Here is a 22,346-nt window from a genome sequence, read left to right as displayed (position 1 = left end):
AGACAGATGATAAAACGGGGCCCCACCTGAGCCCCAGTGCACCCCATCTGAAAGGGAGGCAGGCCTGGGCTCTTCCCCCCAGGCAGGAATTCAGACCCGACTCCTCCCTGCATTTGGGGTTTGGGACATCGCCTCAGTCCCGAGTGTCTTTGTGTGAGCTCTGGCGCCTGGGCGGCTCGGTCACTGATGTGCCTCCCCCTCTGCCCCTCCCATTTTCTCTTCCTTCTAGGTCCTGGCCTGGCCTTCATTGCATACCCAAAAGCCGTGACCATGATGCCGCTGCCCACGTTTTGGTCCATTCTCTTTTTTATTATGCTTCTCTTGCTTGGACTGGATAGCCAGGTAGGTACGGGTCGAGGGGATGCCCTGTGGAGGGCTGGCCCATGGGGACCGGTGTTCTGGGAAAGTCCCCTTCCCCTTCCAGCCCTCACATCAGACTTAAACCAGCTGAAGCCCGCGAGGCTTCCTCTAGGACCCCGGTTGTGGGGGCTGGAGGGGGTGCCAGGGAACAGGCCTCGGGGCAGCAGGGGGAGGACCTCTGACCCAGAGCTCGAGTGTCTGACCCCAGCCAGGGGGAAACAGACACTTGAAGGGTGTGGTTAAAATGAAGCCCTGGATGGGAAGGAGAAGGACAAGACCGCATGGTGATAATGTGTTTCCATGGAGGGTCCCACGGGGGGCCATGAGTAACGCTGCAGACAGGCAGTTCGGGGCAGGGACGATAGTTAGGGCCCAGGCCATCCCTGGTTCTCCCAGTGCAGCCAGAGCACCTACTGTTTGGTGAGGCCTGGAGCCCACGAGTTGTTCCCCATGTGGGGAAACTGATCCTCCAGGGCTTAGTGAACAACTAAATACTAGGGAGCCTCGCTCAGACCTGCCCTGTCCTCTGGCGACCCAGCTTCTACCCTCCCACGGGAGGACTCCATCTATACCAACTACCCCACATGTGGCTGTTCCCTACATGTCTTATCCCCTCCATCCCATCCATCTGGGGCTCAGGCCTCGGGGGAATGTCAGGGAGAGCCAGCCAGAGGCCAAGTCTGGCTTTGGAGTCACAGTCGCAAACCCCCATGCTGCTGTGTGGCATTGGGCACCTTTCCTCCCTTCTCTGAGACTCGGTTTTCTCATCTGGTAAATGGACGTGATTATATCTCCACTGCCTTGTATGAAGTGTGAGGCACAGACAGAGTGAACTCCTGGATACCTTCCCATGGAGATATGTGTGTTCTCCTTGGGGTTGTCTCAAGAGGACAGTTCAGAGCACAGGCGTGGCTCCAGGACAGGCGAGTTAGGATGTGCAGGGCGGGCCGGTAGTATGCCCAGACCAGAACCCTGCAAGCGGTGGGCCAGCATCTGAAAAGCAGGCCTTTTTTAGTCTCCTGGGTGGTCTGGGTCTCCGGCCACTGCCTGGGAAATCATTGGTTAGCTGGGACCACGTGAGAGGTGAGGCCCGCTGCCCGGACGGGAGAGGGCGTCACTACCCACCCCTGGGCAGCGGCTGCACCGGGGCCCAGGGATGGGTCCTTGTGGACTCAGAACCAGGTAGGAGGACCATCTTAGAAGGTCAGGCAGAGGAGAGGAGGCAGTCTGCCAGCAAGGTCAAGAACAGAACGAAGGATTTGGCAGGAAGGGGACTCAGGATTAGGAGAGAGAACAGAGTGGAAACATTCAGGAGCCTGAAAACAAAACACTTGTGCAGTTGGTGGTAGGTCTGAGCTGTATGAACAGCGGGAGGACTCCATTAATCATCGCTCATTAATGAGTTTGGCCTTCGGAGGCCCCAAGCAAATGGCTTTTGTAACTTCTTCCAAAGCTCTTAGCGAAAAAACAAAAAGCAAAAACAGAGGTTAATAAGTGACAAAGCATGACATCTCCATGGGCCCCCAGTGGGCCTCTTGGGCTGTGGGAGCTGCTTCCTGAGAGAGGCGATTTATTCATTAGGTTTTCTCCTTGGGAGGCAGGGGGAGCCTGGCTGGGGATCTGCACCTCTCAGTTAGGTCTCATGGTGGCCAGCAGGCTCAGGGCATCGAGGCCAGCTCTCAAAGCCAGCCACAGTTGGGGGCGGCTGGGACCTTTTCTGCTCAGAACGCCTTCCCAAGCCAAAGCTCTGTCCCTGTAGCTGGACGCAGCTGTGGCCTGTTGAGCCCAGAAAACCAAGCCTGAGGAAAGAAGAGCTTGGTCAAAGCCATGCAGAGCTGGTTTAAGGAATGGGCTTGCCCATTAAGCTTCCCTGATCTCATTCACCCCCCTGCCACTGGCCTTACCTTGGAGATCCCCCAAAATAGCTTCCTCCATGGACGTGCAGAGATCCCCAGGCACCCTCAGGCAGGGGCCTCTTGCTGATGGAGTGTGACCCTTACACGTGAAGGAAACACCCTCCCAGATGCCTAGCATCTTGGGGGAGCCCTCTTGGGCTTAGCATCCATTGTGCATTGTGTTCTTTCTCCGTGAGATGGAGGAGGGTTGTCGTGTGCCTGGAGGCAGACGTTTGCACAAGAGAGCAACCAGCACAGGGCGGGAGGAGAAGGCTGGTCCATCTCCCCCAGAGCTCACTCAGCCCCTGACTTGGGTTCACAGCAATCACGCAATTGGCAGTTTTTCCTCTCGTGATTTCAGATCTTTCTCAACATCCCTGCTGAGTAGGCAAGATTCCCCCGATTGTACAGGGGAGATGACTGATGCTTGGAGAAATTGGGGTCCCATGATTGTTACGTGAGGGAGGTCTGAAGAAGCCGGTGGAGCAGGGCTGAGGGTTGGGCACGGCTTTCTCCAGAAAGGCAGGGAACTTGGAAATGAGGGGCTTCTGCTGTTCTTGACCCTGACTCACAGTTGACACTGCACCTTCCGGTCTTTAATTTCCCCATCTCAGAAAGGAAAGAACCTTTGTTTCGAGACTCCTTTTGAAGATGGATCTTGGAGCTGGCTCGCTGTAATTTGGTGGCAGTTTAGAGTCAAAACCCCTTTGGCTGACACATCAATCACAGAGGTCAAACCATCAGCCACTTCTCTTTGGGCCCCTTTCAAGAGCCTCTTGCTCATCTTTTCCCTGAATTCCTGGCAACAAAGAATGCTTTTTCCAGCCCCTTTCAGCCATGAAAGGGATTTGCTCCCTGTTTGTAGTCCTTGATCCTCCTGTGATACATCCCAGAGGAGTTAAGTGGTTGGATTTTTCTTGTAGGAATGCTGGGGAAACATCCTTCCCAGATACCTCACGCAGATGAAAGAACAGAAGGGTCAAGGTTTTAGCTTTGCATCTTTGAAAGAAATCCGAGGGACAGGCCTGGGAGGGTGTGTTGGTTGGCAGAGAGTTTCGGTTCTAGTCACCAAAACGTAAAGTGTTTCTATGTACCCTTCAGCCCTGAAGCTTCCCCAAAGATAGAGGGAGAGGAAGAGTCCTTGCCCAGGTCAGCAGCCGCAGAAACCCAGAACCCATCCACCGGGCATCGGTCAGACCCATAGCGATACGGGACTGCAGGACCGTTTCGTGTTGCTGTTTAAAACTGATAGCTTTCCATGTAATGATACGGATCAGTCTCCAGGTTACATTCTTAGTTGCAAAGATGGAAAGATTTAGAGAGATTCAGAATCATCCTAGCACATTACCCTGGGAGCGCAGGGTTGGGTTCCTGGGTGGGTGGGGGCACAGTGAGCACTTGGCTTGCACCGGTGGGCACTGGGATTTTTCGATGAATCCGCAGTCCCCGTGGAGCTAAAACCACTGTGTGAATGTTGGGGAAAGTGGGACCAGCAGGCGGGACTCCCCAGGCGGAGCCCACCAGATCAGGTTACTACGTTTGGACTTGACCCCCCAACCTCCAGGCTACTCTGTGTGTGCTGGGGACTCTCCTGAGCAGAGGGGAGGTGCTGGGCACCCGGGGCTCAACCACTGTCTTCTCTTCTGCAGTTTGTTGAAGTCGAAGGACAGGTCACGTCCTTGGTCGATCTTTACCCATCCTTCCTAAGGAAGGGTTTCCGTCGGGAAATCTTCATCGCCTTCGTGTGCAGCATCAGCTACTTGCTGGGGCTGGCGATGGTGACGGAGGTAGGTGGCTTTCTCACCTGGCATAAGGGACCTCCTCATTGTGGGGCTCTTGGCGGCCTACATGCACTTCAAAGACCAGGTCAGGGCTGGACTGACGCCTGTCCGTGGGGGCAATGGCTGGGTGGGAGCTCGGGGACAGAGGATCTTCTGGCCCCACCCCGCTCAGGGATCCCACCCTGCCGGCAGGAGTGGGGTGGGGGGGTGGTGGACCTTGGCCTACTTTGTGGGCAGCAGGAGGCAGCTCAGGATCTAGCAATTGACCCAAACTCCCTAGCTCTTTCTCTTGTTTCCATGGCAATGCCATGCCCACCCCCTACCCTCTGTCCCTCCCTCCTTACTTCCCTCCCTCCCACCCAGGAGGCCTGGGGGAGGGGTACTTGAGGTGAAATCTATTTTAATAGCAGTTCTTTTCATCCATGACTGTGCAGTGGCCCTTCTCAGGCCTGGAGGGAGGTGGAGACGTTAGGGGGGGTAAATGCAGTCCTGGTAAAAACTTCGGGCAGTGCCCGGGCCTATCTGGGTGACTGGGAGGGTGCTCTGTGCAGAGGGTGGGCCCGGGCCATGAGGAGGATCCATCCAAATGGGAAAAAAGAAGCCGCGTGGAAGGAGGCAGGGAGTGTCCAAGGCAATAGTGCATCACCTAAGAAGAGGCAGGCCAGAAAGATTCTTGTGCTAAATAACAGAAGCTTGGAGGCCTGGCCTAGCCGGCTGGCCCACACACCCTTACCTACCAACTTCCCCACAGTCCCCAGCAAATCACTGCATTTGCCCCATAACTCAATTTGGGTTTCACATCACCACTTTTTCCTACCTGAAATACAAATAATTTTTTTCTAAAAGTGCCTTTAAGGAAAATACACACACACACACACACACACACACACACACACGCCAAAAGCAGATCACGGGTCACACTGAGCAGCTGGATATCACCAAAGTATTCTTTGCTGGCCCCCGTTTTCAGAACCTTCTTTTGGAAGTAGGCTTTAGGAAACCTGTCATTTTTGCAAAGGAAAACCTGTTTTGCTTCTGTGTGTGTGTATGTGTGTATTTTAAAGATTTTAACTTCATTAAGGAAAGTGTGGGGCTCGAACTTCTAACCCTGAGATCAAAAGTCACATATTCTACCAACTGAGCCAGCTGGGTGGCCCTGAGAGAGAGAGAGAGAGAGAGAGAGAGAGAGAGAGAGTGTGTGTGTGTGTTGTTTTTTAATAAGTAATTTTCTTTCTTTTTTTCTTTTTAAGATTTTATTTATTTATTTGACACCGAGATTGCAGGTAGGCAGAGAGGCAGGCAGAGGGAGAAGCAGGCTCCCTGCTGAGCAGAGAGCCCGATGTGGGGCTCAGTTCCAGGACCCTGAGATCATGACCTTAGCTGAAGGCAGAGCTTAACTCACTGAGCCAGCCGGGCACCCCTGAGTATGTGTTTTTAATTAAACTTGTCAAACATGAAGTTGAGCATCTTTGTACATACGTATCTGGTCATTGTGGTCTGTGCCCATTTTTCTCTTGGGTTTTTTATTTCTTAATGATATGCCAAAGCTCTTTATATATTAAGAGAGTTGGATACCAAGTAGCAAAACAACATTCTCTGGTTCTTTTCTTCACAGGGTGGCATGTATGTGTTTCAACTCTTTGACTACTATGCAGCTAGCGGTGTATGCCTTCTGTGGGTTGCATTCTTTGAATGTTTTGTTATTGCCTGGATATATGGTGAGTACAGATAGCTGTGTATCCTTTCTCAAGTCTCGGCTTTGGGTCTCTGTATTTAGAAGCTTCCAAAACAGAGACTTCTCAGGGGAATTCATTTGGAGGTGAACAGGAAGGCCCTGTCTGGACCTTTCCCCTCCAGGCTGCCCCTTCCCTGCAGAAATAATACCATTGTAGCCGCATATGTATTCTCCCCATGCCAGAGATGAAGGCTGTGACTGTATGTTTTGACAAGCACAGAATTTGGCTGAGCAAGGGTCTCCCTGTGATTTACTGCTCTGGAATCCGGGCGTGGTCCACTTAAACCCTCTTGAGACCTTGGATTGGCCACACCAAGATTTGGGGTTTGTCTAAGTTTGCCTGAAAAATAGAGGATGCCCGGTTACATTTGAATTTCAGATCATTTTGGATAAACGTCTGTCTGCCACTCTTGGGTCTTCATGGCATTAAGTAGCAGGGACCTAGAGCAGACCCCAGGGACCCCCCCCTTCCCCCACCCGCAATGGCCCTTGAGCCCCTGCTGTGCAATTCAGATGCTAGTATTGGACTTGGTGTCACCATCTGTCTACCTCTGTCTCTCCTAGGCAGCGATAACCTTTATGACGGTATTGAGGATATGATTGGCTATCGGCCTGGTCCCTGGATGAAGTACAGCTGGGCCGTGGTCACTCCAGTTCTCTGTGTTGTGAGTTCTGCCCTGCCCGGCTGTGGGTGCTAGCCTTTTCTCCTTGGGGCTTGACGTTCTCACCTGCTAACCCATCTCAGCACCTGCTAAGTGCTGGCTTAGAACAAGCCCGGCGATGCCTCTGCCTGGGAGAGGTGGGGCCGCAGGCTGCTCCCAAAAGTTACGCTGAGATGAGTTTTGAAGGATAAGTAAGACCTGGTGAGGAAGAGAAGAAAGGAAGGGCATTCCTGGCAGAGGAACCAGCACATGCAAAGGCAAGGCATTCTGAAGGAGGAAGGTGTATGGGCTTGTGTTGAGAAATTCAGGGGGTCCACAACAGAGCACATAAGCTTTGCCCAAGCCCTTCTGGAACTCAGTGAGCACAGTTTGGGTCACTGATTAAGTTGAGGGGCCTTTGGGGGTATCAAATGGGGACAGGTCATAGATGTTGAAAATGAGGTATTTCCACAGTGGGGTGGGGGTCAGAGGAAGTCCCAGCAGAGAGATGCTGTGGACTGTCCCAAGAACAATGAAGCTTCGTACTGGCCCCGGACCCAAAGGCGGTGATATGCTGCATTCCTCTTCCCACCAGGGTTCTGTTGCCCGCCGTCTTGGAATGTAGCTTTGAGCTTATGCAGGCACCCCACTTCAAACTCCCACTCAGGCTCTGGCCAAAGAGAAGTCCTCTGCTTCCCAGTCATTAATTGAAACTAGTCGGGAGCTTTGGAGCGAACCTCAGGGGAAGACATCTCCCACGCCATTCTCAGCTCATATCGTGGGGAGTGCAAATGGCAGAAATGGTCCTTGCATTTAGGAACTAGGTGCTGAGAGGTGAATGGATCCTCCTCTCAGTGACCCCACTCCCAGGCCAGAATAAATCCACACTGCCCTTGACTCACCGTGTGGGACCTTAAGCAAATCCCTTACCTCTCAGGGCCCCGGTTTACCATGTCATAAAGCAAGGACTCTGCAGTGGGAGGTGAGTGGCTGCTGTGGTCTTCTCATCCGAGGTGTGTATCCTCCCCACAAAATTCAGGAAACGGTAGCAGCCAGGAACCACAATAGGCGAGTTACTGATATAGATGAGTTTAGTTGGGTTCAAAGCCTGTGTTCTTATCCTCACTTGACATTGATTTGTGAGAAACTCCTCTCAACCACTCTGACCATCAGTTTCTTCTCTTTTCCTCCCCAAGGAGTTGGATAGATCAGAGGTAGCCTGCATTCCCAGGTGGTAGGATAAGGTCACCCTGGTGGAAAGAGGAATATGAATGGACAGGTACCAAGCTTCCTGGTGCTGGGAGAGCCTAGAGCAGCCCTCTTCTGACCCTCTTCCTTGTCTAACCTACACCTTACCCTTAGGGACAGGAACAACAGGGCCAGGCATACAGTAGAGGCCTAGTGGAAGACATCTGCAACCTAATGCTCTCCCTTCCCGCCTCGCTAATTCTGATTTCTCTAGATTGTTTTCCCGTTAACCCATAGATACTACATACTAGTATCTAACCCATAGATAATAGATACTAGTAAAGATTTAAGTCGTGTTTACACTGTGGGTAACTCTAAGACAACTCTGGGTTATGCACTGAGATGCTGGAATTCTGACAAGAAGCAAAAGTCCTGGGCCTTCCCAGCCAGCCTTATGTGCTCTTGTCAGGGAAATGTGGACTTGGCACAGGCTTTTGGGCTCAGAGCTCACTGTACCCCACCATTCATGGATGCTGACGGCCATTGGCCTTTGGCATGGACTTGGGGCTCGACACCCAACTAGGCAAGGCCCAGATCCCCACCTGGTCCTAGGAGGCTAGGTCTGGAGGTCAGGGATGGAGATGGGTGGGTAGTGGCAGGGGAGGGGAGGAAAGACTTAACAGCCATGCAGCTAGCATTTATTGTGCGCCTAGAGCTGCCCCAGGTGTAAGAGAAGAAGACTGACTCAGTTGGGTGGGGGAGTGTGTGCTGAAGAGGTAATAACCACATCCTTCCTGGGAAGGGAGAGAGTGGGCACCTGACTACTTCTGGGCAGGGCCTCGGCAAGTAAGGCAGGACCACGAGAGCTAAATTAGGATGAGAAGAGGACAGGTGAAGGGATCCAGTCAGAGAACAGCCTGTTCTAAGTCGCTGGCTTAAGGAGCTGGAAGGATTCACGGTAGCTGGAGTAAGGATATGGGAGGAAGGGGTAGTGGGTAGGTAAGGGGTGAAGGGGCATGGCTCTTGGCTGATGTTGCTGGCCAGGCTGAGGAGTTTGGACAGCATCCTGAAGGCACTGGGAAGTCGCAGAAGGGTCCTGAGCAGGGAAGCGACTTGATCAGATTTGCCCTAGATGGGGGTGGGGGGAGGGTCCTCAGCAGAGTAGAAAAGGGTGTGAGGCCCCTCTGGTGGGGCCTGCCGTGGTCCCCGAAGCTCCCTGCCCCTGGATCCCTCCTGACTGTGCTGTCTCTCCACAGGGATGTTTTATCTTCTCTCTCGTCAAGTACATCCCCCTGACCTACAACAAAGTCTATGTGTACCCCACCTGGGCCATCGGGCTAGGCTGGAGTCTGGCCCTGTCCTCCATGATGTGTGTCCCCTTGGTCATGGTCATCCGCCTCTGCCAGACGGAAGGGCCATTTCTTGTGGTGAGCCCCAAGGGCTGAGGCTGGATGTGGGGGGTGCGGGAGGGCAGGGCGGTTGGGAAGGTGAAAGCCAGCTACTGGCTGTTGGCTGTCAGTTTGCTGTGTGACCTTGGGCACACTGCTGCCCTCTCTGGGTCCTGTACCCCTTGCCTGCCCCATGGAGCGATTGAGATTGTGGGCAGGCCTGTGGGGGAACGGGGACAAAGAACAGTTCATGGGGACAGAGGCTCTGCGGTGATATTCGGAGCTGGGCTGTGGGCAGGAGGGAGGAATTTGTCAGGCAGAGAATGAGATGTGGAAGGCCGCGATGCCATGTAACAGCCTTTGGCCGCAGTGACGTGTTCTGGGGGTGGGGGTGGGCGATGGCGCTGGACAGGTGACCACGGGTTTGCGTGCTAAACTTGGAGCTAAGGCTTCATCCTAGGGCCATGTCACTAAAGCCATGATAGGAGACAAGGAGCCAGGAAGGAACCTCCACCCAGAGGCCTTCTCTTACCCTGAAGCCAAGTTTTGAATAAGCCCAACTCATGCTGGTGTCCCCTTCCTCACATCTGTGGCCCTGTCTGCTGCCAGAGACGGAGCCTCAGGCCCCCAGGTCCCTGTGCCTGCCAGTCTCCCACCCCGAGGCCCCCTCGTTACCACCAACCCCTCAGAAATGTCTCCCAACAATACTGCAGATTCCAGGTTATGGCAAAAGCTGGGGCTCTTTCCAAGAAATCCTTTTCTTAGAATCTCCGTTAACCTTTGGGTTTGGGCCAGCTCCAAGACTACACTGTTTTGTTCTGGGCTGTTTTTATTGTTATTCTCTTAAAAATCTGGAGCCAGGATGTCCTGGGGCCCTGGCTCCCCCTTGGGCTGGGCCAGTTTCCTTGTGGGCAGGGGAATGGCCTGGAGGTGGTGGTGGTAGGGAGAGAGGGGTGGCCCCGGGCAGACAGGGAGCTGCCTGCCCTAGACAGAGGAAGTAGGCGGGGGTGTGCCTGGGAGGAAAACAGGCCGTGAAGCTGGGGTCTGTCTGAGCCAGGATAGCCCTGGGGCCCTTGGGGGGTTCCTGCAGCATCCACCCGTTGTAATTTCTCAGAGGACACAGGAAAGGACCACAGTGTTCAGCCAGAATACTGGTAGGCCCTGTGATTTGTTAAAATCCTGAACTATTGGGTCTGGGGAATGGCCCTGAGCCCTCCACTCGGTGGGAATTTCCAGAATGTCCCTACTACCCAGAAACTAGAGAGGTGATGGGGCACAGCAGAGGGTCTTGGATGTCTGTTCTGATTGATCAGTGCCCGCAGCAGTCGCATTATTTCAACCGTGGGGTGATGCGGGGGGACACCTGACGCTAATTTGTGTCCCTTCAAAGCCTAGTTTTAAAATAGTGTTCCATCCCAAGTTTAGAGGTTTGATGAGAGTGGGGTTTGTGCAGGGGAAGGAGGAGGGTGTGGGTGAGGCCGCCACCCAAACTTGCATCTACAAACCAGCTGGACAACCCAAGCCCCCTGCCCTAAAGGCATAGGAGCCACCGTCAATCTGTTTGCGATGGGCCACTCGACCTGTCTCCCGTCTGTGCTTCCAGCCATGAGCGTCTCTCTGGGCTGGGTGTGCAAACCCAGAGCTCTGTCCTGGGATGACTCCAGGTCCATCTGCTTCTTGTCCCGTCTTCTGGGCATGCACCTGTGCAGAGAGGCGGTGTGATGGAAGGGAGCCGAACCGGCTCTCTGGCTGCCCTTTCCATCCTTTGCCCTCTTTCTGGGGCCTCCAGGCCGGGTTCCCCCAGGACCGGCAGGGAACCCAGGCGAGGGAAGCCCTCAGGCAGGGCTGGAAGGGCCCTGGAGAAGGTGATTCCAGAGCTGCAGCAGACAGCCAGGCCTCCACTGTGGCCTGTTGTTATGAAGAGGGAATGTGTGACCCTGGGCTTTCCAGATCTTGCAAGTTTTTAAGAGCAGATGGCAATCTGGATTTTCCAAGTGAGATAACAGTAGCTTTTAATAAGCAGCTTAAAAAATGGTAATATACTTAAATGGAATGTAAATGCCTAGTAGGAAGTAAGGCGGCTCCTTCTTCACAACTGCTTCCAGCTGAAAGTCTCTGAATGGACACTTGTCGGGAGGGGAGCTGGGAGTCAGGAGCCCTGAGTTCCAGTCCTGATTCCACTGTTGGCTTCCTGGGATACGTATCCTGGGAAGGTCTTGGCCTCCCTGAGTCCATGATCTGGCAATGAGCCAGGGAGGACAAAACTCACCGTGCCCAGAAGTGGTGGGATGATTGTCACACAGTCCGATCTCTGGCTCCTTCCTCTTTGCCAGAAGATGCAGCTCTGACATGGGCAGCGGTCTCCCAGCTCCCAGTAGGGAGAACCGGGTACCCACGGGGGTGGCGGCGGCGGTGGGGGGGGGATCCTAGTGAAAGAAGGCGGGAAATGGAGTTGGCAGGCGGCCAAGGAGTTCAGAGTTTCTCCTTGGGGAAGGTGGGAGCCATATGAGAGGCTCAACACAGCTCTCCAGCCTCTGGCCTACGAATGGCAGAAACTCGGGCTGCCTTGCAAGTCCGAGAAGTCAGGGGATGGGAATTACAAGGAGGCATATTTCAACTTCATGGGAGAAAGAAGTCAGAGCTGGGAGGTGTGAATTCCCTGTCCCTGAGGTGTGCAAGCAGGGGATTGGCCAAGGAAGCTGCTGACAGGAATTCTGCCCTGATTCAAGGCCCGGAGGGACCTTAGAAGCACCTTAGTTCAACTCCTTCATTTGCCGGTGGATGTTGTGGGGGTCTACTAGTTTGTCCAAGGCCAAACAACCCACAGGTGGGACTCAGAGGCGGGAGGGGGCAGAGAGGGGAAGCCGGCTGCCTGACTTACCTCTCTGCTTCTGTCTGCTTCCTTCTCCAGAGACTCAAGTACCTGCTGACCCCAAGGGAACCCAACCGCTGGGCCGTGGAGCGTGAGGGGGCTACGCCCTACAGCTCCCGCCTGGCCGTGAATGGCGCTCTCATGAAGCCCACCCACATCATAGTAGAGACCATGATGTGAGCTGTTGGGCGGCCGGGCTGCTTCCCTGCTGTTTACTAACATTAGATTCTCATAGGACCAGGTTTACAGAGCTTTCTATTTGCACTAGGATTGTTTTTTTTAATTGTCACAGAAAATGTTACTCTGTGTGTGTGTGTGTGTGTGTGCGCGCGCGTGTGCATATGGGTGTGGGTGTGGGTGTGGTATTGTGCGTGTGCGTATTTTTGTTTTGATTTGGAGATATTTTGTACAAAAAGAAAACCCACCGGCAGATGTCCGGGGCGAGGCAGAGCTTTCATACTGAATTAGATGTATTTTATGGGAACTTGGTAAATTTTTCTTTGTATTTTTTTTTAAACATATAATTATATATACATTTAGAGATTGTCACACTCTTTTACCACTTGAATGGATCTTCTTGCCAGCAATAGATCTCGTTTTCAAAAGCAATTCTTCGGTGCTTGCGTAGCTGGCAGAAAGTTCTGCCCCCAAAAACACAGGGTGGAATTTTCCTGGACAGTAGCCCCATTTTTAAAGGTGTAGTACCTTCCCAGCCTGGTTCAAATAGAAGCATACAGCTGGGGACGGGGAGGCTTCTTGAGCTGGCCAGACCCAGAGGGGCTGGAGGAAGAAGGGCCACGAGAAGATGCTTCATTACACTTGTCTTAGCAAAGAAGAGAGATGCTAAAATAATGAATCAACCCCTCAGATGAAGGGACTGACTTAAAGCAGACAGATGGGGCCACACAGAGAGTCAGATTCTCTAGAAACCGTTGCACCAGGAGCAAAATCCCACCTAATACTTTCGAAATCGAGGGTGGATAATCAGAAGGACTGTCAGAGGGAGTGTCAGGACCATTTGTCCAGTGGGGAGCGGCAAGAGCCCCCAGGAGGGCTGGTGAGGCTGGCGCCCGGACATTCAGGAGCCTTCAGGAGGCTGACCACTTAGCTGCTGCCCAGAGCATCCTGGTAGAGGTCTGAGACCAGCCCAGCAGGACCCAGCGGTATTGGGGCTCCAAACCTCACACTGATGGGTCTGTTGCATTTTAATGGGGTTCTGTCAGGTTCTGGCCGTTCTCCAGCTGACCTCTCTCGCAGCTGCGTGTAGGAGAGAAGCATGATGTATTCGGTGAGGGATGAGGGGTGAGCCAGTGGACCAAAGGGTGTGGGCCCAGGCATTCAGAGAGGCCTGGTATCAGGGAGGGCTGCTTTTCTTTCCTCATCTCTCCCCCCTCAGCTCTGTCCTCATCTCCCAGAGGCTGGGAGACTCCTGACAAGCTCACCACCCAGGGCTGCCCCAGCTCCTAGCTGGGAGTGCCAAGAGTGCTTTTGGAGACTCCCTGAATCTTAGATTTGGGCAAAGTGCTCCCAAACCCTCCTCCGCATTCAGGCACAAGAGCTGCCCTTGGTGTTGACTTGGGAGATGGCAAAGCTCTTCACATCATGACTCCTGCAGTAGCCAGTGTTAGAAGTGCATTCTGGGGGGAGCGAGGCGAGGAGGTGAGGGAGCATTTTCTAGGAAGACGGGATTGTTCGGGGGGCCGGCACCCCAGAACTGGTTTGACCAAGAGCCCTATTGAGAGTGGCATCCCTCTCTGAACCAGGAGAGGAGGTATTGCACCTTTAAAATGCTGAGACGGATACGTCTCCCCTGAAGCCCCCATTTGGACCTAAACTGTGCCATTTGAACTGTCACTTTCAAGTTCAGAGTCTAAACTTAAACCGAAACATTGTCACGCACAAATGACGGTGACTGCCTCATGGGGTGTGGGGAGTGAAGTCCAGCTCGGGTTTGGGTTCTCTGAATCCTGGAACCCTCTCCCCAAATTCGGAAGGGGAGGAGCCTCCGGTGTCCCCCGTCCCAAGGGGCAGAGGCAGTCCTGAACCTTTTCTCTTTGGCAAGCATTCACATTTCACTGTTTCCAAAGCATATACTCTGCCAAACAATACCTAGTTCTATTCCAAACTGTTAAGAATTCTGTGTTCCTGTTTTTCTATGTATTTATGGTTGCCGCTGTGTCTGATTTGATTTTTGTTGTTGTTGTTTCCTAATTTTACTGAGTAGCAATGTGACTTGTTTTTCTTTGTCTCATGGAACTTAGTAAACTAACCACTGTTGACGATTGGGGACAGGTGATGTGTGGGGATCTGGGGGGCTTGGCAAGCTCTGGCTGCCCAGGCATTTGTGGTCATTTCAGGCTACAACATCTCCCCTCCAGTGAAAAGCTCCAGTATTTTGGGTTGGTAGGCAAATTGCAACATTCTGGAAATGGCCTGAGAAAGGCCTCTTCCAAGATTCGAAGACCAAATTCTAGACCAAAGAAACATGCAGACCAAGTCCCCAGGCCCCGCCTGGAAGGAAGGTCAGCCACTTTCCCCAAGCCCCTTCCTCGACAATCTCCCAGTGCACCTGTCTCCAATCGGCCCCTCTTGTCTACTCCCCTAGCCCTTGTGTATCTGCAGAACTTGGCTCTGTGAGTACAAGGTGTAATGATGCGTGACTTTTATATGTCTCCACATAAAGGAAACTTGTCATTGGAGCTCATGACTCTGGTCCTCCTGTCTCTGGAGAACAGGTGTTCCGCCCACTCTCTGCCTTGGGATGGGTCAGAAATTCCGGTGCCCCCACATAGCGCAGTCTTGGCCTGCTCTGAGAAGGGGATGCAAGGGAGATGGTTAAAGGACTTTTTGAGGATGCAGGAATGAGGAAGGGGCTCTGGATAAATCTCACCCAGGGAGATGGTTCATTGAGCCTGGCGGGGGCCATGTCGGTCCCTCCAGTGGACCGCCCTGCGTGAGCAGTGCCGCCCCAGTCGGCACCCTTGTAAAATGGGGGAAATGAGGCCCAGAGTGAGCAAGAGACAAGGCACAGTGAGCAGGGACTGGAACCAGACTGTCTCCAGTCAGTTCCAGTGGCAGGTTCTCCAAGGAGGGGGAGGTGTGGTGAGTGGTGAGTGCAGCTCCCCAGTGTTCTCCCTGAAGACCAAAGACGAGCCTTTATGAAAAAGGAAAGCGCTCTGTCCCCCAGCATTCAGGGACGAGGAGAGCAGCACCCCCACCCTCTCACCATCCTCGGGCCACCCAGACCTTCTGATGCGGCTCTGTGGGAGAGGTGGCCGCCTGCCATCCAGGAGAGGCAGCACCCTTTCACCCTGGCTCTGCACCCAACAGCCCTCGAAGCTAGGAATTGAGATCCCGATTGCATGTGAGGAAACTGAGGCCCAGTGAAGCCACCCAGTGGGTGTACAAGAGGCAGAATCCCTTAGGCAAGATTGAGCCTGAGGGCATGCACGACATTCCCAGGCAGCAAGAAGTGGTCCTGGAGGATTTCTGGGTGATACACAGCCCCCTCTCTGGACCTCTGTGCCCTCATTCTCACTCTAGATCTCCAGTGCACCCCCCTCAGAGAAGGTGCTGAAGCACTAGGGGAGTTAGCCAACCTCAGCCTAGCACGGGGTGATCTGTGTTTCCCAGCTGCCACCACACAGAGGTCCAGAGCCCAACCAGCATCTCCCCAACACTGCTCTTCTGAATGGGGCAATGCTCTGGGCAGCCAGTGCTTAAGGCAGAGGTGCCTCCCTTCCCCCAAGCCTCAGACACAGGCCAGGAAGGATCCGAGAGAACCATCGAGGTCCCATGAGGTCGCATCTGCCCCTGAGACCCAGTGTCAGGCAGCCCCAGGCTGGGCTGTCCATGTGGATCCTGTAAATAGCACTGTGCACAAATTCAACAAGCACGAACCAAACCACATCCCAAATACCAAACTCAGAGAGGGGCGGGAACACCCCGGAAGCCAGAGAATCGCATTTCCCTCACCCCCAGTACCCTGTTAATGCCTGGCCCTCAGAATGCTCTTGTTTTAATAGGAAGCTGTGCTTCATTGTTCTTCTGTGGGTGTCACTACAGACATGTTCTGACAGTTCCCCGAGGGATGGAGCATCTTGTTATATATCTGGCTTCAAACTGAGATGTTGGCTCCATTTCTTTCTTTCTCCTCCCCAACCCCACCCCCAATTAATTTTCGAATCCCTAGCAACTGTGACTCTGTATTTAGCACAAGAGAAAGCTGAGAACGTGGGTCTTGCCTCCTTCCAGAAATATGTCTGGCTCATCAGGACTTTTTTTTAAAACTTCAAAATATTTTTAAGATATTTTAAACTTTTGTAAAAAAAAAAAAAAAAAAACCAACCAACGAGACTCTTCTGAGGAGGAACATTTGTATCTGAATAAGATCCTTGATGTGTAATTCAGTCTTGCAGTATACAAGCTTTTGTGTATAAATGTTTTATGATATGAATCCCTGTATTTTGCAGGGCTTTCCTTTTTCCTCTTTTGCTTTTTAGATAAATATGTATATTGATATTTTAAATTCATCTTTGCTTTTTTTTAGAGGAGTTTGTAATCACCTTATAACATGAAAATAAACATTTCCTTTTTAAAATCCAACACGTGTGCGTTCTGTTTTGATGAGGCTGTCAGGAGGGAGGACACTCAGGACCCCAGAAAATAAGTGGTTGGCACGGATGTCCTCTGCTTTGGGAATCACGTACCCAGCCCACTGTTAATAGACTAGGGCTCAACCTCAAGGGGGTCACAGGGCAGGTGATTTTACTGATGAGTGTGGGCACCTTCAGGGAAGCCTGCTGGGTCCTTTCCCCAACTTCCTGAATGAACAAAAAAAAAAGATCTCCCAGTAACTCATTATTTATAGACGGTGTTAGAAAAGAATACCCCTCCCCCAGCTCTTTTGCTGGCTGTTGGCCTTTCTGATGGACTCTGTCCACCTTCCTCCTCCTGATGTGCCTTGGCCATATAATTTTGTCAAACCGTAGCTCCATCCTTGACTCCCTGTGACTCAGGGCAAGTTACTTAACCTCTGTGCCTCCTTTCATCACCTGGAACATTGGGATGATAACAGAGCCACCTCCAAAGGCTGTCGGAGGATCCACAGGATTCTCAAAAAGCACGCAGGAACATGCCTGCATGCAGCTGGTGTGAGGGCCAGACTGTCACTCTCCAATGACACCGCCCTCCCGTTTTGGAAGGGCCTGAACCTGTTGCCCAGCTCTAGGAGGAGGAGCTGTGCCCTGTGTGCAACTCGCTTTTGGCTTCCCTAGCCCAGAGGCATCATTGCACTCAGTGTGGTCCAGCCATCCTAGCACACCTCTGGAGATGGGGCACTCACTTCATCCTGCATAGTTGATGGGAAGAAGCTCTTCCTCAGCCCACACAGAGCTGTGGTTCCCGGATGAGGCCTGGCCGTGACCTCAGGGTTTATCATGCCCCAGCTGCCCTATGAAGACTCAGGGCATTGATAGGGCCATACCCAAGCCAAAGGGGCTCTGTATAGCAGACCTGCCACTCACCTGCCTCCTTGGCTTCACCCTGCAGACAGAATAAAACCCACAGTCCCCACCCAAACCCTTCCCATTGGGCCCTGCACACCTCCCACCTGGTCTCCCCACTCTGCTTCTGGGTCCCCTTTCTCTTCTGGAACCCACCAAGTTCATTCGCACCTCAGAGCCCTTGCACTTGGCTGTGCTCTCTGCCTGGGACAGTTCTTCCTGTCCCCTTAAAGACAGGGAACTCCTGTCTTTAAGGTCTCACCCCAAATGTCACCTCTTCAGAGAAGTCCTTCTTGACCCCTGAGCTACAGCTCTCGCCAACCCCCCAACCCCCTGCTCTATGCCCATGACTGGGTTTTTTGGTTTTTTTCTTCACTGCACTCTCTACCTCCTGAAATAATCCTTTACAATTTGCTTCCTCGTTCACTGTCTGCCATTAGAATCTAAGCCCCATATGGACAGGGCCTCATCTGTCGTGTTCATGTTGTTTTCATTTTCCCAGGGGCTGGAATGATGCAGAGCCCAAGGAGACCTACAGAATGGATGAATGAATTAAAAGCAGGGAAGATGTCATCACCTCCAAACCGAAGCTGACTATGGCCAGCCTATGATTTAAAAGAAAAAAAAAAAGACAGCACAGTGTAGTTCCATTTAAATAATTTTATTTAAAAAAAAACATCCCAACAGCACCTCACCCACCCCCAGCTCCTAAGTCCCTGCAGCCCCTGCAGAACAGATTTATACACGGGCCCCAGACCCCAAATGGCCTTGGCAATGCAGCCCCTTGGCATGTGCTTCCCGAGAGCCCTAAGAAAACCCCATGTAGAAAAATACTTTACAAGGAATATGCTCTAATCTCAGCCAGAGAAAAATACAGCTTTTGGGGATGGAAGGGGCAGGTCACAGGAGCTGTACCCAAAATGCATAGGCAGGCAGGATGCTCACCGGGGACGGGCATCGGGGAATGTCAAGTCTGGGATCTATGATCCCCATGAGAAGCCAGAGTAAATATTGCATATGAGAAGGCTGGCCACGCCAGGGGCCACTGGTGGCCTGGTTGCATACGTTGGGGGTGATGGCAGAGGCCTCAGCCCGAGGAGGCAGGGGGCCACCAGTCGGGGAGGGGCTACTGCTTCCCTCACCTGCAGTCAAACACAGTTCTCCTGAGCTGAGAGGCCCTGGGAGTGTGGACAGTCCAGCCCCATCCCTTGCCAGAGGCCCAGAGAGGCTGGGCAACTTGCCCAAGCTCACACAGCTGCAGCTTCCAGTGACCATGTCTCTGTGGTGCCACCCTTAGGCCCCCAAGCTGAGGGCCCTTGGCTTTTGCTCAGTGCCCCTATGCTGGGGGGGGGAAGGCAGTGCCCTTTCACCCCGGGGCGGGTGTTTACACAGGAATCCACAATAGCAGAGGCAATGGGCAGTCCAGCCCTGGCATGGAAGGCTCCCCAGGGAAGGCAGGGAGCGGGGAAGTGGAGGGAGAAGACAAGGGAATGCAGGCCCTTGGGGAGAGAGTGGGCAGGGTGCCCTGTGGGCATGGTTCTGGCCGTGACAGGGAGGCCCGTACCTGCTCAGAGACTATCCTCCCCTAGATTGTCCAGAGAGGGTCATACCAACGGGGGGGGGGGGGTCACAGAGCAACCAAGCTGCAACCCAGAGCAAAAAGAACAAGACTCTTGACTCCCCATCCTGTCCTTCAAGTGGAAGAGCATTTGGGGGCCTCCACAGGATGGAAGCATGGAGGATGCAGGTGGGAGTTGGTGCCCCATTTTCCTGAGACTCCCATTCAGAGCAAAGCAAATCCCCAGACCTGACCTGGGGATCCAGCCTGCCCACCTCCATCTCTGGGGCTGCAGCCCAGACCACCAAGTGCAGGCCTCTGCCCTTCTCAAAATCAAAAATGTTTCTGGTCTGTGGAAAATGAGGACAATGACTTTAAGGAATGCTGGTGGTTCCAGATTTCAAGTGGGAATAAACTTTCTTAAATGGACCCTTTGGACACTGTCACCTTTGGGTGTGAGAATGGCTCATCTCTGTCCCACCTGCCTACCTTTGCCTCTGTGCCTCCCTCTCTGCGTCTCTCCTCCTTCATGGGATTGGAGATTGGAGAGGACATATATCATCTTCCATGTGATACCTCTATGGTCTTCCCATCTCCACTGAAATGGCAGGTGAATAAAAACTCCTAGGTCTTCTGTCCCAGATGACTCCCTCAGATCACGAGGGGCCTGGCCTGAGAGGGGTATATTCATATAGATCTGTGCCTACACCTCCAACAAAAGCAGGAGGGGCCGAGAGCCCAAAGCCTGACACCAAGCTGGCCCAAAGGGCGAAGAACTGCAGGTCTCAAATCCTGGAGGCTTCAGACCAGAGAAGTGGAAATGAATCACTCACTTTCAGAATCAATAAGCTGATGTTTCCTGGACTTCAGTCACCCCAGCTCAAGAACCTCTTAAGTGGGGAAGCCAGCAAGCCCCAAACACCAGAATTCTGGAGAAGGAAAGGGGCTAGGCTCCCACCCTGAGTGGCATCCCTCTTGGTGGGAAGCTGTCTAGAAAAATTGCCCCCCCAGCCACACCCTAAATGCTCCCCCTGTGGGGCAACTAACTACCTGAGCGTGTGTGGACCCATTGCCCAGACGCCTCACACCTCAGTCCATGACTGCACCGGGGGTATCAAGTTCCAATTTGCTCACCTCCTGTGACAGGGAGCTCACTTCTCCCCTGCAACTATACAGCTCTGCTGGGAGAAAACACTCCCAATGAGCTGGGCTCCCTAGCTCCTAGGCTCCTCTTCTCCCAGCTGAGCAGCCTGTCTCAACCCCTACTGAGTGGGGCTCCTCTGGGCATCTTGGGAGTCCCAACATGGAGAAAGACCTAGATGTCACTCCAACTAGGGCAGGGACCACAGAACCGGAGAAGAGAGACAGATTCCGTCCGTGGCTCAGAGCCTGCCAGATGAACAGATGGATGAGTGAGCGGCCAGGTCTCCAGCCCAGTTACAGGTCTGGCGGCCAGGATCTACTCCAGCAGCCCCTGGGGTGTCCAGACCACATGCTGACTTCAGAGCATCCGGGGGCTGCTGGGGCCCGGTGCTCGCGGGGCTCGGCTGCTCTGTGCCAGAGGGTTGCGGCTGATGACCAGTGCTAGGACGTCGCCTGCCTCCGCCAGGAGCGGCACAGCCAGGCAGCAGTCAAAGTCCCGCGTGCGAACGTGGTTGACCTGCAGGAAACACAGCCAAGGGGACAGATGGGCATCAGCAGAGCCTGGGCTGAAGTAGGTAGGAATCATGAGGTGTCCTCAAGGGTGGGCCCAGGCCCAGGCCAGATACAGGGTCCATCTAGAACACACAGAGAGAAGTCCTCCTTCTTCGAGCTCTCTCTCAATCCCTTTGGTTAGGTTTTATCAAAGAGAAACCCCAAAGGGGGCGCCAGGACATCCTTCCCACTCCTCTAACACCTACTCCTCTCCCTTTTTCAACATGGAAGAGCAAACCAAACACTCAGCTTCCTGCCTAGAAATGGTGACGTTGCTTTGCTTCTTTGACTTTTTACTTCACAGTGACCTTCTATGTCAAGCAAGGAGTGCTGGTTTTTCATTCCTAATGACGCGAAAAGCTTCCTTTCAAAATAAATTCAAGTCGGAAAGCCTCCGCCAACGTAAAGAAAACATATTCGGTAAATGTAGCACCAACATAGCAGAAATCACACCAGGGGAACAAAAGCAGCTGGGGCGTGGGAAAAACACCACCGGGTGGCGGGACCAGCACCGTCCCAGAGCTTTCCCTCGGCTCACGTGCATTTCCCAGGCTCCCTTGCCATTAGCGGGGCAGGGTCATGTGACTGGTTCTGGCCAATAGGCTGTGAAGGGGAGTGGTGGGTGTTGCTTCTGGGTGAAGGCAGGAAAAAAACCCATGGGTGATTTTCCAGTCTCCATTCCCATGTCAGGTGGTGGAAGGCATTTGCCGGAGGGTAGAGCCCCCACCAGCCTGGTAGAGCAAGCCCATGTCGGCCCCCAGTGGACAAATGAATGTTTGTGTGTTACGACACTAAGATTCGGGGCTGGCTGTTACTGTAACGTAACAGAGCCTAACCTGACCATAGGACTGTTGTCATTCCCTTCACATTGGAGGAAGCTGAGGCTCAGGGAGAAAAGGTGACGTGCCTAAGGCCACTCAGCCAGGGTAGAAGTGGGGCTCCTTCCACAGGAGGCGAGGAAAGGTCACACTATCTATGGTGCCCCCAGCCCAGCATTACCTGAAGGACCCTGTCGAAGGGCCGGAGGCCCCCACGTTGGGCTGGCCCATCAGGGCGCACAGTATGGACATAGACACCCTTCTCCAGGAGGCCGTCAGAGACACTAAAACCAAAGTCATTCCGCAAGGGGTCCTTGTGCAGGGTCACCTGGGAGCAGAAGGAGGAGGAATTCCATGGAGATCTGACCTTTGCCCCAGCTCCCCACAGCAGCCCAAATCCCTTGGTGTGGAACCCACACCAAGCCCCCAGTCCAGCTGCGCTCCCTGTCGTTCTCCATGGCAGCACACCCTTCGGTTCCCGGCACCAGTCACAGTGGGGAACCTGGGGAAGGGGTTCCTTCTCAGTTCTTCTTCAGTCCTCTCCCTTCCCTCAGGAGAACGTCTCCGTGGGGTATTGACAAGTTTCGACCCCTCTAACACTTGCTCATCTCTCAAATTTACCAAGAGGCTCTGAGCCTTCTAAGGGCTACCGGTGGAGAGGTTTCTTCTCTATTTGTTTTTCTTTCTTTCTTTTTTTTTTTTTTAAGATTTTATTTATTTATTTGACAGGCAGAGATCACAAGTAGGGGGAGAGGCAGGCAGAGAGAGAGAGAGGGGAAAGCAGGCTCCCTGCTGAGCAGAGAGCCCGATGTGGGGCTCGATCCCAGGACCCTGGGATCATGACCTGAGCCGAAGGCAGAAGCTTTAACCCACTGAGCCACCCAGGCGCCCCTCCGTTTGTTTTTCTATAT

The 22,346-nt window shown here is 53.2% G+C and overlaps 2 protein-coding genes across 4 annotated transcripts in view; one reads left to right on the top strand and one right to left on the bottom strand.

Moving 5' to 3' along the window:
- Positions 1-16,465, top strand: part of LOC111144255 (solute carrier family 6 member 6) — an 83,429-nt gene extending 66,964 nt beyond the window's left edge. For 2 of the 3 annotated variants that reach the window (XM_022498477.1, XM_022498480.1), the window contains 6 exons: positions 230-342; positions 3,905-4,042; positions 5,652-5,754; positions 6,336-6,436; positions 8,857-9,027; positions 11,900-12,178. In XM_022498477.1, the coding sequence (XP_022354185.1) occupies positions 230-342; positions 3,905-4,042; positions 5,652-5,754; positions 6,336-6,436; positions 8,857-9,027; positions 11,900-12,040 (767 nt within the window). In that variant the 3' untranslated portion in view covers positions 12,041-12,178. Of the gene's footprint in view, positions 1-229; positions 343-3,904; positions 4,043-5,651; positions 5,755-6,335; positions 6,437-8,856; positions 9,028-11,899 lie in introns of all 3 variants that reach the window. The other variant, XM_022498478.1, reaches the window with a different exon arrangement.
- Positions 16,466-20,316: 3,851 nt separating this feature from the next.
- LOC111144312 (glutamate receptor interacting protein 2) overlaps positions 20,317-22,346 on the bottom strand; it is an 88,008-nt gene continuing 85,978 nt past the window's right edge. The window contains exons 24-25 of the mRNA XM_022498552.1: positions 21,617-21,763; positions 20,317-20,582 (exon numbers count right to left, since the gene is read on the bottom strand). Of these exons, the coding sequence (XP_022354260.1) occupies positions 20,424-20,582; positions 21,617-21,763 (306 nt within the window). The 3' untranslated portion in view covers positions 20,317-20,423. The remainder of the gene's footprint in view (positions 20,583-21,616; positions 21,764-22,346) is intronic.

The sequence above is a fragment of the Enhydra lutris genome, unplaced genomic scaffold (assembly GCF_002288905.1).
Source record: "Enhydra lutris kenyoni isolate GAN:26980312 unplaced genomic scaffold, ASM228890v2 scaffoldscaffold10, whole genome shotgun sequence".
Lineage (NCBI taxonomy): Eukaryota > Metazoa > Chordata > Mammalia > Carnivora > Mustelidae > Enhydra > Enhydra lutris.
This window is presented reverse-complemented; position numbering and strand designations above follow the sequence as displayed.